Source organism: Pseudopipra pipra, chromosome 12 (genome assembly GCF_036250125.1).
Source record: "Pseudopipra pipra isolate bDixPip1 chromosome 12, bDixPip1.hap1, whole genome shotgun sequence".
Taxonomy (NCBI): Eukaryota; Metazoa; Chordata; class Aves; order Passeriformes; family Pipridae; genus Pseudopipra; species Pseudopipra pipra.
This window is the reverse complement of record NC_087560.1, coordinates 3,453,749-3,470,773: the sequence shown is the minus strand read 5'-3', so window position 1 is coordinate 3,470,773 and position 17,025 is coordinate 3,453,749. Positions and strand designations below refer to the sequence as shown.

Sequence of the window (17,025 nt, the reverse complement as noted above, 5' to 3'; positions counted from 1 at the left end):
ACAAATGCATCTCCAAATTTCCCAGCGACAAACGTTAGGGGCTTGCAAATTATCTACAATCATGCCAATTTAAACATTTCCAAACCACCTTCTGTGGGGAGCCACTCTCTGTTGCCATGGAAACAGAAACAGCAGCCTCTCAGCATCCGGCTGGGTTTGGTCCAGCTCCTCTGGACCATCCATGGCTGGGCTGGAAGCTGGTTCAGTGTCCCCAGACCCTGTGCCATCGGCCCTGTTGGGCTCTGAAATGCTCTCCTTTGATTGTTTCAGAAGGAACTATTGCAACACCCTCCCAAAAGCTCTGTTTCACAAAGCAAGACAGCCCTGCTGGCCTTTTGCTTCAGTAAAATCAATAATTAACATAAAGACTAATTGCACAGACTACGTTCTTAACCCCTATCTAGCATTTCAGAGCTGTTTCTAGCAGAGGCCACCCCTGACAGGTGGAGCTTGTGTTTTACCCAAGACAATCACAGTCTTTTCCTGTAATTACAAAGAACTGGATTTCCTCGAAAATTAACACTGTGACACTTTGTGGATCATAAAATTATTGTTTGCATCACAGAAACTTGGGTCTTTTTGTGCTCAGGATGTGTTTAAACATGGTTAGTGACCATTCAAACCCCCGAAAATGTTTCAAATACAAAAAAAAAGAAGAGGAACTGTGGAAAGTGCAGTGTCACTGGAGGCTTGAATAACACAAGCAGGATCTGGTAGTTCTTGGGAGAAAAGCATAAGTACTTTGTGAAAGAGAAAATGAAAATATTTAGGTTTCTATCTCCCCTTCTGGTCATAACTTCAGGTACCTGCTGAAATAGGGTTTTTATTTCTCTGCATTTTTGGTGTGCTTTCTCCATGCCATTAATTCAAGGGAAATCACTACTTATTTGCAAGTGCTGCATATTCATTAGCCAAGCAGGCAGTGCTTGAGGCACTGAAGATGTTTCCACAGCTCAGGAAGGACCCTTTCCATGCTGCTGCTCTCCACAGAAAGCAGGTTCCAGGTTACAGGCATGGTGGGCAGCAGCTCAGGATACGCTGGGCCAAAAGAAGATTGTTACCTGGTGTTTTGCCACAGTCTCACCTGGAGAGCCACAAAGAGGAACAGGGAACTGGTAAAAGCATTTTGCAGCATTTGTGCTTTCTGTAGACCTGAAATGCCAGAAATTTGGATCAGTTGAATCACCCCACAGCTCAGAAGTGACTACACTGGTGTTTAACATTGCACAGTCATGGCTTTCTAGCACTGTTCCTATTGAAAGCAGGGTTCATTGGTGGCTTTCTCAAAACAATTCAGCTTTTTCTTTACTTACAGTGAATTACTTGTGGATTGGTTTCTCAGCTTCTTCCTTTTTGCTTTGATAATCTGGTAAAGTAACTTCATGAGCAAGCATTTCCTTACCCCTCTGCTCAGAGATGTTGGTGCACACCCACATCAGCAGCATTTATGCAGCATAAAGGATTTTGCTTTAAGGACCAAACTGTAGTGAAATTACCCTTTAATGTGACTTTTCTTGTTGTGAGAAAGGCACAACACACTTCACCCTCTGTAGAGAGAAGGTATATTTATATATCCATGTGATATACATGTTGTAACAAGAATAACTGCTACCTTAAAACTCACATTAAGGTCAGTGTTTGCCTTCTGAGGGGTTTTTCTTGTACTTCTAGTGAGCTCTGTTTTTTTAAAAAAGAGGAGGAAAGGAGAGTGTGTAGCTGGAAATTCTGTGTGCTCCAAATCACAATCTATAGAGAAATAAATACACATTGCCAAGTGGTTTATACAGGATCACTTTAAACAGGATTATTTGTGCACAGGAGGTGTAGGAGGTGTGTTTGTAGATACTGAATTTATCTACTTTGTGTTCAGGAAACCTTTGCAATTCTAAGCTCTGTAATATTGACACTTGATCTACCTGCTGTCCCATTATCCTCCCTTTGCCCTATTCCCTGACATTCTTACATGCAATGTTTGTTTAGAAATCAAATTTTGCTAGATCCTTGGCTTTAGAGGTAGAAAGATTTCAGGCCAAGCAGAGCAATTCTGTTCTCTTCATTGACTTTAGCTTATATTTGTTCCTCTGAAAGTCTCTCTCTCTCACTGTCCAAAGAACCATCCTCGTGTGCATTCCCACAGAGCTGGGTGCTCCCCTGAACCAGGGATGACTCATTTTGGGGATGACCATGAGGTTACCTTCCCAACAAGAATGCTCAGCCTCTCTCTAAGAAAGTTATTACATGGGGACAAGGTGCTTTAACCAGCTTTAGTATTGGAATTGGGAATAACTCTGCATGTGCTGCTCACAACGTGAGATCAGAGGGGCCAGGGCAGAGACCTTCACCAGGCCTCTTCACCTCAAAACACAGAAAATGGGACACTTGACCTTCACCATCTTTCTTCCTGCTCTTTCTGTAAGTCAAAGCTAAGGTTTTAATTCGGAGTTTGAGCTTTTGGGGCTGTTTTGAGCTGTTCCAGCTGCCCACAACCTGAACAGTGCTCATAACCCTTCCATGGGTGGAAATCACACAGTTTCATTGAATAAAGGCTCATTCCTCCAGGGGGGGTTCTGGGATGAAATGTGGCATTAGCTGAATCTGCTCTTGCTTTCTAAAATATCCCAACAACCTGGCTTTGTTTGGTGAGGTTTGTGACTGCTGAGAAAATAATCAGTAGGTGTGGGACAGATGTGGGGTCTGTCCCTGAGGAACCAGGCACAAACAGTCCCTCAGTTTTCCAAAGTCTGGCTGCTTGGCTCTCCCTGATCTCTGCTGTGTGTTGCTGGAGGAGGTACAGAGATGCCTAAGGTAGGACAGTGTGAATGCACTATTGGGCTTCCAATCCCAAAGTGAAGGAAGCCTAATTTAAAAAACATTATCAGAAAACAAAGGAAGCCTGCATTACTTTACCCTAGGAATTACAGAAACTTTCACCAGGATGCAACAGTATTACAGGACTGAGCTTTGCTCTTCTCTGGTTACACTAACAATTACATTGGGTTTTTTAAAATACTAGTTTTCCATGCCCTTACCATTAAGAGCTGCAAAGTGAGGAGGGCAGTAGTTCTGTCTTGCAGTGAGCTAAGCTCTAACACCACCTAACATGACTGCCCTAGAGAAATATTAAAATTAAGCAGTAAGTTGGATGTTTGGCAAAGACAAAACATCCAATTTGAGGTATACTTCAAACCAACAAAGATCACAGCAATTGTTTTAATATTCCTGAGCACACTGGATTTCTTAGACTTTAAAAAAAAAAATAAAGTCAGATCCCACCACCACCATGGCAAGAGTTGCACTCACATTCCCAGGAACTGAAATAAACAACTATGGGCAGAAAAAAACCCAACCCCTAAAACTGAAAAAGTGTTTTGAAAGTGTGTGTAGTTTTGCTCTGCATCAAAATTTCTAACATTCTACTGGTGACACATCAACACTTGTGCCAAAAGGAATTCCCTCTTTGTTCTGAGCATAATTAAGAGGTGGTATATTGGGAAGAAAACAAGGCAGAACTAGTTGCTTCTACTCAATAAAGAGAGAGCTGGGAGGAAGGAAAGCATTAGTCAAGGATAACACAGAGAGAGCATTCCAAGGAGTTAGTTCTAGGAATTAAAAAACCCTAATACACACCCCACAAGCTGTTCTGGGAGGCTTTGTCTTTGTTTGGAACACTCAGCTCATTTCTGTGACTTTCTAGGAGATAAAAGTGAATATACAGACTCTCCTAACCTGAACCTGTCATGCCATTAACCTTTCAGACGGTTTCAAACAATTACATTACACACTTGATGCCTTAAGATTCCACATACCACAAATTAAAAACCAAAACAAACACAATTGCTTCTGCAAACTTGTCCAGAAAATGCTAAAAGCACACGTTGCTGGTTTTGAATCCTCTTTAGGATGTAGATGAGATGATGTGTCTCTGGTTGATAAAGCCAAGAATGTTGCCACTGTACATTATGTACATTGCTCACACCTCAAGCAGTTGCTGTGGGCGACCCACAGTAAGAAATAAATGTACAAAACACAGAAAGACAGAATATTTTAGGTTTTAATCCAACAAATGAACAGGATCTTGACACAGTAAAATACCATTATATTGCTAATGCTGTAGAATTGTACCTTAAAAACAATTGTTGTCTATAGATGTAAAAATAGCAAGTTTTATGATACAGTAAAACACAGTATAGAAACCATTTAAAATTAAGTAGAAACCTCTTAAACAATTGAGGCATTAATCTAAGTTTCTCCAAAGGTATTAAATAAACCACAGTTAATACTGACTCTAAACATCCTCCCACCTTCCCCACTCCCCCCTCCCCAATTAAACTGATTAGAAAAATAGTAGTCTCAGTTCCTACATTTTGCATTCTTTCAGAACCATTTAGATTCTCCATTTTCTTCAAGTACAGTAGAACAACTTTTCACAACACAGTACTACCCCGAAGTAATTTATTTCCCAGCGTTACAGAGTTTTGGAAGTAAGTATTTCAGATTAATTCTGAAGGCTAGAAGAGGCCCAGGAAGTCTGCAGGGGGGGGCAATTAAATTTTGAATGCAAATTATTTACACAACCATTAGAGTACTGTAATTACAGCATAAAACTTGCAACACGGCTGATGGATGCTTTTAACAAAAGCTCCAAATGAAAGAAAGGGGGGAAAAAAAAACCCCACAACAGATTACAAAATAAATAATCTAAAGTTCTTCATGGTAGAAACGTTCATCATGAAGCTGCCTACCATAATCTGTTGCTTCACTGTTAAGGAACAAATCCTGGTTCTTAAGAACTTCTGCCTCAGAAAGTTTTTTGTCATCATTCAAATCCATCTCTTCAATGAGGTGAAGAGCCTGCAAAAGAAATGGAACACCACGTGCACCAAGTTAAAACAATTCTGATTTTTTTGCTTATTTATATGTCATAAAAGGAGGGGAGTTCAGCAGCAAAACAAAGAAGCCATTGCAGAACATTTGAGTTGTAGCTCGTTCACCAGTGTTACAGAGTTCAAAGCTAACAGGCTGTGCAGCAGCTCAGCTGCACCCATTATTTCAGAGAAACAGGAGTCCTGGTATTACATGGGCTTTGTTTTCATTTGCTGAACATCTACAAATACAGGAATTTAGAGAATCCTTCTGTTCCCACTTTTTCTGATTGGTTTGGCTCAGTGTAACCGAGCCAAAAATAACGGGGACTAACGTCAGCCAAGCAGGTTTTAAAAGCACTCTGGATGGCAGAAGCTGCAGGATTAATATGACAAACATCTTGGGAAACACATATCAGTTCCTGAAAATGAAATATATAGCATTTTTTCTATTTTTATGTTATTTAGCTACCAGGCTTCTCAAGTCATTTTGAAATGCCAAAAAGAAACTGTGACATTCAGCTTTCAAACAGCAGTTTGTGGCTGAAGTCAATGCTACCTTCTCTTTAGGACAGGTGACTTTGCCAAGCCTTTATATTAAGCAAAGAAAAAACCCAGCAGGTTAGAGAAACAAATATAACAAATTATTTCTTGCAGAACTGAGCTATCACTACAGCACAGCCTTGCTGCAAGCTAAAATTTGCATCAATAGCTAAGAACAGCTGAAAAAACCCCAACCAAGCCAACCAAGAGGTATGAACAGACTCAGCACCACACAGAAGTCATGTCACAACAGGGCTATTTCTAAGAATCAACCACCCTCAAGAGTCAGATGTCAAAAAAAGGCTGTGCAGAGGCTCACAGAGCCCCAGCTACAAAAATACTCCTCGAGCAACTGAACGGCTCCAGCAGGGCCAGACACACGAGCAGCCGACGCTGCGGCTGCCACGGGGCTTTGCTGTCACCCAGAGCTGAGACAGGAGGGGTGGCAGCTCAGAAATGAGACCAAGCAGCTCCTCTCTTTCCCAAGAACCACAGAACCTTGGGAAGACCTGTTGTTCCTGCCATTCTGAACACCAAAATCCCCCAGTGTGAAGGAAAGACAAGGAAAATTTAGAGAAAAAGTTACTAGTGGAAAGGCAGAAATCCTCTCTGCTGCAGCCCGGGACTGTAAACTGCTACAAAAAATAGAGACAGCTAAAATGAGAATCCACTTAAAAGCTATCATGGTGTTCTACCACTGATTAAACCATTTTAATTATCATCATCAAAGTTTGCTTTACACCATCTTGAATCGCAGAGTACTTCCATTTTCTTGTACTTAAGTTTTTAGTTCTACAAATTATGGTGATTTATCCAGTTACAAGAATCACAATCAGTTTCTTTTTTTCAAAATTATGAAGCTTCTTTTGGTAGTGCATCTCATTAGATTTACCTACAATAGCTAAAAAATGACTTATTAAAATGCTGTACCCTTGAGTCAAAGCAGATAAGCTGTTTAAACACGTAGAAAAGCACTTTGCTCATTCACAAACACTCACACAATTAGTAGGAACTTCACATTTGCCTAATGCAGGTAAAGGACCTGCACTCCTTGTCAAACTGAAAAGAGGTTAAAAACATATGCAAAGATCTGACATTCATTTTCAGGAACTATGACATGATAAATCTGAATGTTCTACCATTTTGTTGTGATACCTTCACAATTCTCCTGCAGCAGTTAAACCCTAAAGAGCAGCCCAAACACCCACCTCCTCTTGTGCAATACCCTGATTATTGGGTACTATCCAGGACAGCAGCTCTTGAGGGTTGAGTTTCCCATCATGATCCTTGTCATAGTCATTCACAAAACGATCCTTCTCCACAAGTATCCACTCTGGATCTTCCCTTGCAGCTGGGAAGACACAGTTGTCACGTTTAAAGCCACTCTTCACCTTAAAGCAGGTGTTTTCACCTTTCCTCCTAAGCAAGTTCACTTAATCTCGTAAAACATAACACAAAAGTGATGTCACTAAGCAAAGACAAACCTTAACGGGCAGAGGAGAGTAGGGAAAGTAAATTCATTTCCTGTTGGTATTTTTTTATTTGCACACTGGTTTTGTACTTACCCCGTGCACTGGCACTGCACAGCCTACCCAGCAATCCTAAACTTATCTCTAGCTCTTCAAGAAATTCAGAAGCAATTCATCAAACTGATAAATATTGCAGACAAGCATGAACAGATATTAAGACTTTCTAAACCTTATGAATGTCAAAAGTATCACAAGCAGATAAGTAAGTTTAAAAATAATCAGGATTCTACTGTAAAAGAATAAAAAAGAATGAAGTCTCTCCTTCCTTTCTAACATTTAGTTTTGCAAGTAGATTATCTCTTAATGTCACAATTCACCATACACTGTTGCCCAAAACCACAAGACAGTTATGAAATCAGAGTCACCACGTAGTCTAATTAGTCATTTTAAAGTGTGCTGGAGGAGCACTACCTGCAGAATAGAGAAGGCCTTTTGGAGGAAAGCTGAAGTAGCTTGTACTGATTCTGAATTCTTGCAAACAAGTTGTAATGCAAAGCTGTTCTCTTCTCTATTACTGCAACAATTTCACTCCTTTCCAACAGCTTTGTACAGTCTGGCTTGGAAAAGCTTTCTTTCAAGTCAGAGCAGGAAAAAGATAAAGAACCCTGTAGTTGCATCAGAGACCTACTGTTTTTACTGGCTCTGGCAAACAAATATGGTCATAAAGGTGAAATTCCAGGTGGCTGATTGGAGTGAAATAAAACAGACTATTCCCCTGGTTCTCCATATCCTCATGTGGCTCAAACAATTTTTCTCAGCTATGATACCATTCAAAATTGGCACTCCTTAGGGCCAAGCAGACTTTCCACATAACTGAAGTTAAAGGGTTTTTTGGAACTGGAGGAGTTACGTGTCATAACTCATAGTGAATAAAATATGGTGTGTAAAATATTTATCCATAAATGTTGGTTAACACCAGATAAGTGCCCTTGTTCTTGTTAAAGAAAGAATAGGTCAAATTTGAGAAAGGGCAGGAGTGGGGAAAAAAAACCCATAACAAACCAAAAAGTGAAGGTAAATATCAGGCTTCTGATCTCTGGTACAGAACTGACTCCTTCCCTTCCCCTCTCCTGTAACACACCTGGCTCACCCTTCCAAAGCCAGGCTCAGAGCTCCTGCTGGAGCTGATCAAGCCCAGGGAAGTTTAACCTTCCACCCCTGCTGGCTGGCTTTGCAGATGTGCTCAGTAATACTGCACCTTATCTCAGCTCTATCCCTCGGGCTCAGGAACACACTTCAGTCTTTAGGAAAGCAAGAAACAACTTGCAGGGAAACAGCAGAATGGGCCCCACACAAAGTACTGCCAAATACACACGGGGCAGACTGAAATAATGAGCTCAGTTCCAGGAGACAGAATTATACTAACACAGTCAAATGTGACTCTGAATCTGTAGGTATGAAAAGCTGAAAATAAAGGTGCACCCAAATCAAAAGCTTTTGTTAGCTCCCTCTTTCATGCCCCCTCCCTTTGTTCCTTACTTGGGTCTCTTCTGTAATCACCAAGGAATTCGTCCAGGCTGACAAATCCATCACCATCTTTATCATGTTCTTCTAAAGCCTCCTGAATGACAAAGTCCTTTTGTACACATACAAAGAGCAAAATTAGCAACTCATAATCAAGAGAAACAGCACTGAATCATTTTAGAGCAATAAGGAATTCTTTAAAGGAAAGACTCCCTCATTTCAAGTCTCCTTTCCTGTTTTATGTAGGCTGGTGCAGTAATTGCTTCCTGAGCAATAAAACAGATCTGCTCTTAGGAGTTTAGAATGTCAGGTTTCATGAAAACCAAATCTGAAAGGTGTCCATAGAGCTGGAATCCTTCAACATAATTCAAAACTAAAAAAGCAGCTGAGAAATATGAATATGCACAAAGCTCTATCATCTCATTTTCACTTTTCTTTTTTCATGTGATGGATTCACTAATTTGCATTTTTGCAACTTAATTGAATTGTTATAATTGGTTTGTCTTTTGTCCTGTGTTTCCCAGTGAAGCCAGTGAGCCCATCCTGTATTTCTGCCTTCCCTTGTTTGTCCATAACTCTGTGCTGTGTACACACAAACAAAGGCTGCTTACAGATCACTCCTCCTGGAAGCTGGCTCTGGCACCAGAGAGCTAAAACTGAAAGCTAAAATCTCACTGATGTATTCCCACCCTAACAGGGTTGAGAGGTGGCTATGTCAGTCCAATTCCAGAAGTTTGGGATAGCTGTGAAACAGCTTCCAAGAACATTTCAAAGAAGAGCACTGATCTCCTGCTCCAGCTCCTGACCTCCAGCACCAGATCCTCAACACACCACCTGATTCTTAATTTGGGCTGTACAAGCAGTGTCCAAAACTGCTCCACAGCCCAGTTCCTGTGGGACTGGGGCCAGGGCATGAATAAAAAAGGTGCTGCATCTACACCCAGAGGCTGGGACAGACACTGCCAGGACCTCACCGTCATGTACTCCACCTCCTCGGGGTGCTCGAAGGCCACGTACTCCTCCACGGTCAGGGCAGGGACCTCATCTCGATTGGCCTTCTCAAAACGCTTTTTCTCCTTTAAATGAAGCTTAGAAAACAGATTTAGTTAGAGCCCTTAATGAAAAGGAACAACAACATTATAGCAGTTGGCTATAAGCTCATTAGATTATCAATTGTTTCACGTTACCTACTCATATTGTACTGATGTTATACCTTCACTAAAAAGAGCTAATTGAGAGCAAGGAGAAAAACACTTTTAATTGAGGTTTTATTCTAAGAATTGCATAAAACCCTCTTTGTTGTTTTTTTTTTTTAATTTAAGGAACAATTTAAAACATACTCTTAGCCAAGGCTTCAGAAACACAAAAGGGAGATAATGAAAAGACCAACAAATCTTATTTCCATACATGCATCCTCTTCTAAAAGTCCCCAATTCCCAAAGTAACCAAGTGGAGTACAATGTTTATAATTAATGGCAGCCACTGCAAATTCCAAAATTGACATTTTAAGAACATTTAACCTTCTGAATCTATATCTTACTTATATCAAGGGCTGCCTGTAGTTCACAGAAGGTCTTGAAATATCACATGTGTAAAATGTCTTTTCTGAAGCCATTTTAAAGGCTGAAGGATTTGCCAGATTCCTTTATTACAAGACTGCTGTCCATTACACCTCAGAATTTCAAAGGAAAGTCACTTCTCTAACCCCTTTTAAGTACATATATTAGCATGCCTTTAAAAAAGAAATGATATTCACAATTATCAGGCAAGTAAAAACTGATCTCTGCTCCAACTGCACATGACATGAACTAGAATGACCTTGGAATCCCCTCATTAAGTGTGTTGTGCTCTCAGTGTGACTCTGATCTGGGTGAGGGAGCAGCCAGAAAACCATAGATCTTCAATGCTTTAAAAAATAACCATTTGAAATTGCACTTCTCATTTATATCCTATCTACTGACACTTCTCTGGAAATGAGGCTAACCTGAAAAACACAGAAAGTAATGTAACAAATGAAGGATAAGATCTTAAATATTCTTCAAAATACTTTAATGTTCTTAGAGAGAAGCTGACCTTCGCTGAGGGTTTAACCAGGGAGGCAGTTCAGAAGGACTGGCTACAGAAAGTACTAGACTGCAACATAAACTTGCCCTTGTCACTGGAAAACCAGGGACAGTCTGGTTTTCCAGTGATTTTTGGGAAGTGATGAACAAGGCTGCCACCTTCTGGTAAACTCCTGTGGTTTACTCGATGTCAATTCTAAATCAACACCCATTCTTACTCTTCCCTTTTGATCAGAGCAGGCCCACTAATTTCCAAATGTAAGGAAAATGCTGAGGATGGCTGATTTATGGTACTTGTACAATGCTGCTCATTTTACAGCCCATGTTGAAGAAGTCAGCGAGGCAGTCAAGTCACACCATTAACTAAGCAACCAGTTCTAACTCAGCTTGTGTATCTATAGCTCTGTTTAGATCTGTGGGGGCAATATCTCAAACATGGGATCAGTATTTTGACTGGCAGTTCCATTGAAAATCTTGTTTTATTTAAAAGCTATGGAATTATTCAGTTGGGTTAAGGTTTACAGCTTGTTTCCTCAGTGTGTAAAATCCTCTCCCCACGATTTTAGTTTCACTTCTGTCAACATCCTATATTATCTACCTCTATTTTACTAACAGCATAAAAAGCAATCCTCACAGAAAAAAACAGCTCAGGCCAGAACAGTCTAAACACTCATTTATTCTCTTTTTGGGAAACATTTACATGTACTTATAAATGTGTAACTTGAAAGGAAAGTTTTGCTATGTGGTGGTGAACCTCTCCTCCCCTGCCTTTCTTGCCTCTCTCCTTTCCTCTTTTATGCATCTGCTTTCACAGATGAGACTAACTCATAACTTCTGTGTTTAGACATCCATTTCTAGCTACAGGAGTTTCATTATTATTGCTAAAACTGTCTGAATTGCTTTCTCTGTGGGTCTCTAATGGACAGGCACTGTTACAGCAGGCTACACTGATAGCCCACACAGAGTGCTTGAGCAGCAACCAAAACAGTGGCTAGAACAGTGCAGCAAAGGGGTTAAAGAGTCTCCTTCTCCTCCACCAGCAGTGGTCCTGGCCCCTGCTGAGGGCAGGACACTGCCAGGCTGCACACCAACCCAGTGCATTGGAACCTTGTTTTAAGGCGATGGCTGGAGACTGGGCTCTGTCATAAAAGGACTGTTGACAGACTTAAACTCCACTCAGCCAGCAAAACACACTCAGGGGGGACCATTTCATTGTGTCTTAATTTTGTTGGTAGCAGCTTTGATACTCCATTACTTTCCTTTAATTACTCCCCCATCTCAGATAGCAGAAAGTGTTAAAACATATGCCAGCTGCTCTGCTTCCTCTACCCATCTCCTTCCGTCACAATAAACAAAAATTGCTGCCTTTTGCCAACAGTCACAGAAACTGCTGCTGAAACATTTTACCTGTCGAAATGATTCTTCTTCTTGATCCTCCAGGACAGTGTCCTCATCAAAATCAATTACACGATCGTACATCTGCAGATTGTACTCCTTCCACGACACCAATCCATCCCCATCTTTGTCATAGTCACTGAAGTGCTGCTTGGCTTCTTGGGTAACATAATGCTTAAAAGACTGCTGTATCCAGGAGCTCAGCTCATCTGTGGAAAGCATTAAAAATATAACAAAATAAAACAGAGTAATCTGCACTGTGAAAACTGGAAAGATAGCACAGCTCTGTTCCATCTGGATTACACTCTGCAGCTGGGATGTAAGCATGGAGGTAAGAGGTTTTAGTTAAAGCAAACCAATCTGTCTCCTCCATGCTCAGGCTTTTCCCAAGTTAACTGAGTGAGGACCCAGATCACAGCAGCAGACTTCTGGGTCTTTTTTGTAATGATTATGTGGCCACATCTGAAGCAAATCAACACTATGGCATCCTTTTCCCCCCTTTTCTTTATGATGCTGAATATGGCTTGGACAGACAGCTCTAAGTGTAATTTGGTACCCCAAAAAACCATTGTTCTCATCAGTCTGGGGTTTCTTTTGAAAGATCCACAAACTGAAATAAAACTCAATTTACTGCCATTGCCTTAATTACCCAAAATAAAATATTAACAGCTATTTTCCCTTTACCTGGGGCTGAAATCAAGCCTTACATAGTTTGGAAAGGCTTTTAAGCTGCTTGTTTCAATAGAAATGTGGCTAAAAGAAATAAAACTTAATACACCAATGAATTGACACAGATACATTAAAGTTACTTTATTTCAAGAAGACTGGGAGAACATATTCTCTCAGTATCTCTCAGTTATTTTCAGGTGCCCAGAAGGGAAAGACATCTTACTCTGCATTGCAAAAATTACATATCTAAATCAACTCAACTGAAATCCTGCTCTGAAGATTCACGATGACTAATAAAAAAGTCCTATAAAAATTACTACTTTGATGCAGAAAAATCTTACAGCATTTTTTAAATACTAAAGTATCTTATCCTGTCATTCTTGGCAGAAGCATCAATACAACTTCACTAGATTTAAATCTCTTTGAAAAGCAGCGACAGATTTTTAAAAAGACATTTTGAATCCTGTACTTGTATTAGCAAAGGAACCAGGTTTGTAACAGATCCTGTGAGTTGACTGAATGTGCAGAGGTGTGTGGGCACCAAGGCTTCTGCACAGCCCAGCACTGCCTTACAAGAAACTGCAACATCATTTCTTAAAGATGGGCAACGTGATTTATGGTTTAGGACCCAGCATTTAAGGCATCAGGCACAGCCATCTGGACACATAATGTCCAGTGCCATTAATCAGAAATATTTATTGCTCCAACATATATCCCATCTTCTCTCTCTGTCAGCTTCCAAGTGGAGGCACCATTAATATGGAAAAAGTTCTCAAGAAGAATTTTGCAGTACTGGGAAACAACTGAGCTGAAAAAAAATCAGTACCATAAGTTTCTTAGTGTTAAAACACATTCCACTGTGAGTTTTCCTTTGGGAAGTGAGAGCAATTCAAGTCTTCATTAGACTGAGAACCAGATGCAATATATGGCATAAGGATGGAGTATGGGTGGAATTCCTACACTTTAAATAGACTTTTCCCCTGTAGCCTTAACACTGTGAGCTGCCTGTTCTGTATCCCAGGGATTAGCCATCCTGCCAAAGCTACAGACTGTCTCAGCTCTACACAGTCCATGCAGACACACTGAAATAAGGGTGCAGGTCATTAAATTCAGCATATAAAGTGAAAGACATTCAAGAGAGATGGTTGATCTTGTCTTTAAAACCATATTTTGTCCACCTAGAAAGCTTCCCACATGTTTTGCTTAATTTTAATGAAATATTACTGCTCTGGCGTTTGAACAAGGGTTCTGTTTTCTTTGTGTTTGCACATGAGAGACTTTACTTGTCAAAATCACAGCAAACCAACAAAAATTAGTTTTAAAATTAAGAGTGTCGTGATGATGTACTGAAAGGAAGGGCCTGAGTTCACCATGAAGTTCATAAGTTTGACTGATAAAAACCAGTCTGGGAAGAGCCATTTGTTACTGTGTTGTGATGAACTATGATCTCTCAATGTCACTTTGTATCACTAGGTACTGAGGCGCATCTATGTGGTATTATGGCTGCAAGACTTTCTTTGCATCTTAAACTTGCTCTGAGTGGCACAAAGAGGATTACAAACACAGAAATCCATTTGAGTCCAAGTAGCTTTAGGCGTGCAAAGGTGGTACCTGCAACTTGGTACTGCTCTTACCCACACTAACTCTTCTTGGCCCCAGTTATTCCACCAAGGAATCGCAGCATGGGTCAGGTTGGAAGGGACCACAGTGGCTCATCTGGTCCAACCCACCCGCTCAAGCGGGGTCATGCCCTGCACACGGTACAGGATTGTGTCCAGACGGTTCGGGAATATCTCCAGTGAGGGAGACTCCACACCCTCTCTGGGCAACCTGTTCCAGTGCTCTGTCACCGCACAGGAAAGAAATTCCTCCTCATGTACAGGTGGAACTTCCTGGGCAGCAGTTTCTGCCCGTTCCTCTTGTCCTAGGGGTTGGCACCGCCGAGCAGAGCCTGGTCCATCTCGACACTCCCCCTTCAGGGATTCACACACGTTAGCGAGGCCCCCTCTCAGTCGCGTGTTCTCGAGTCGAACACAAACCTCAGGGACTCAGACACCCTCTGTGTGACCTGTCGGTGTTTCTAACGCGCCGTGCAAGGGGCCGCGCTGTTTCCCACGGGGATTCTCCCCAGCGCGGGAGCCGCGGGCACAGCGCGCTTCCCCCCGGCCCCGCCGTTACCCTCGCTGAGCAGCCCGTCCGCGTCCGCGTCGATCCTCCTCACGATGCTCCTCAGCCGCCGCTGCTGCTCCTCGGGGCTGAGCCGCGCGTACTCCTCCGCCTCCTCCTGCGGCACAACAACGCGCCGGGTCAGGGCCCTGCCGGCCCTGCCCTGCCCGGCCCGGCCCGGGGAGCGCCCGCCCCGCGGCCCCGCCGGAGCCCGCCCGCCCCCGGCCCACCTGCCCTCCGAGCAGCGCCTCCCGGTCGTACTCGGCGCGGTGCTGCTCGTTCGCCGCGCCCGGGGCCACCGCCAGGGCCAGGGCCAGGCCCAGCGCCAGCAGCAGCGGCCGCATCGCGCCGCCCGCCCAGAGCGACCCGCGGCGAGGGGCGGGGAGAGGGGCCGGGGGCGGGCGGGGGGCGCGGCGGAGGGTCGGGCCCCGCGGGCGGAGGGTCGGGCCCCGCGGGCGGAGGGTCGGGGCCCGCGGGCGGAGGGTCGGGGCCCGCGGGCGGAGGGCGGAGGGTCGGGGCCCGCGGGCGGAGGGCGGAGGGTCGGGCCCGCGGGCGGAGGGTCGGGCCCCGCGGGCGGAGGGTCGGGGCCCGCGGGCGGAGGGTCGGGGCCCGCGGGCGGAGGGCGGAGGGTCGGGCCCCGCGGGCGGAGGGTCGGGCCCCGCGGGCGGAGGGTCGGGGCCCGCGGCGGGGTCTGGGCGGGTCGGCAGCGAGAGCGTTCGCGTTCCTCTCTCTCCTGCCCTGCCCGCGGAAGGCACCAAATACCGCCCGGATAGTACTGACAACTTTCCAACTTCTGATCATCACAGAAGCCTGGCAGACGGAAGTCACTGTTACCAGTGATCACGGCACCGAGCCTGCCAGAGCTCAAGAAGCTTTTGGACAACGGTCTCAGGTGTGACTCTTGGGGTGTCCTACACAGGGCCGGGAGTTGGAGTCGATGATCCTGATGGGTCCCTTCCAACTCGGCATATTCCATGATTCTGTGACTCCCAGAAGTTCAGGCAAACATCCACAAACCCTGCAAGAGGGGAGGATCAGGAAACAAGCCCTACGAAAGTTTTATACGAAAAGAGAAAGAGAACTTGTCGTGCTTGAGGGCCCAACTCGCAAAGAACACTTCTAAGGGAAAAAGAAAAGGAAGCAACGTTTCATAAGAGGTGGATCAATACAAATTTTAATAACTGTTCAACACAGATAATAGAAAGCTGTAAAATAAATTTAACCTCATTGACCACTCAGACAAACTGAAAATACATCGGGTAAATGAGGGGCCTCCCCGGGAATATCATTCCTAACAGCTGTCACATGAAATTGGAATTGCTCTGATCCCAACCCCACTGAGGTCAAATTAATGATTCTTAGTGGATTGAGATTTATGTAGGACCACCATTAGAATTTCTCCTTTCAATACTAGTGCATTTTCAAAGCTCTTCTTTCAACCAGAAAGAAGTGAGATTAACCCACCTGGGTTTCCATGAACACAACAGTTTGAGCAGAGCCCCAGCTGGTGGAGGTTGCCTGCTGTGCTGTCTGGTCCCTTCCCATTGTACTGCTCCCTGGTTCACCTCCAATTCTATTAACTGTGAAGAGCTACGACAGTTCATTTTGAAGATCCAAGAGTAAAATATTGCCATAAATCAGTAAACGTGTTATTGCAATTTCCTGCCCGTATAAGAAATGGCTTTCCATTAAAAAATCTAATAGTGAGTTAAGTCTAGTACCCTTTATTGGTTTAAATGTCAAATTTCCCACCAGTATTTATATAAATCACATATACAAAATGTGAATTGCCCTACTGCTTGTGGCATGTGTAGCCAAAGCAAATCCTGTAAGCAATCAAAACAGAAATAAGATTTGATTTGTTTCTGAAGTAGCATTGAAGATACTTTGTCTTCTTTTTCTAATGCACTACTAACACCCCAAAAAACCTCTTTGCTGCACATCTCAAGGGTTGGCAAGTGTATGACATTATACCTTTCAGTGCCTAAACAACTGTAACAGCCTCCAAATCACAAACTCAACATAGATGTGCAAGAGCAAGTTTATTATTATGAAAGTCATAATAATAGGAAAAAAATCAGAACCCCAGCAAGAGGGAAAACACAGGAAATCGTATTCTTCTCTGTGTCAAAATACAAGCCAGACACTTTGCAGCACACAATTAAACCAGTCATATAATAAATTCAAGATCATTCTGGTATGGATGCCAGGAACAAAAAAAAAGAGGCTCTTTTGTTCACACCATTATTTTAACCACGTGCATAACAAATGCATCACTATTTTAAGTCAAGAGGGAGTATCACTGAAGCTATTTTTACATTAGAATATAAGTCA

At 43.0% G+C, this 17,025-nt stretch overlaps 1 protein-coding gene across 2 annotated transcripts; it reads right to left on the bottom strand.

The window, feature by feature from the left end:
- Positions 1-4,033: 4,033 nt before the first annotated feature.
- On the bottom strand, positions 4,034-15,076 carry RCN2 (reticulocalbin 2). Of its 2 annotated transcripts, none has more exons than XM_064668446.1 (7): positions 14,922-15,076; positions 14,704-14,809; positions 11,869-12,065; positions 9,373-9,486; positions 8,414-8,510; positions 6,614-6,756; positions 4,034-4,851 (listed from the first exon to the last, which is right to left on the bottom strand). In XM_064668446.1, the coding sequence occupies exons 1-7, from the start codon at positions 15,033-15,035 to the stop codon at positions 4,699-4,701; spliced, it is 924 nt and encodes a 307-aa protein (XP_064524516.1). In that variant the 5' UTR covers positions 15,036-15,076; the 3' UTR covers positions 4,034-4,698. The 2 variants fall into 2 exon arrangements, with proteins under 2 accessions (XP_064524516.1, XP_064524517.1); XM_064668447.1 differs by having other exon boundaries at positions 9,373-9,474.
- Between the last annotated feature and the right edge of the window lie 1,949 nt (positions 15,077-17,025).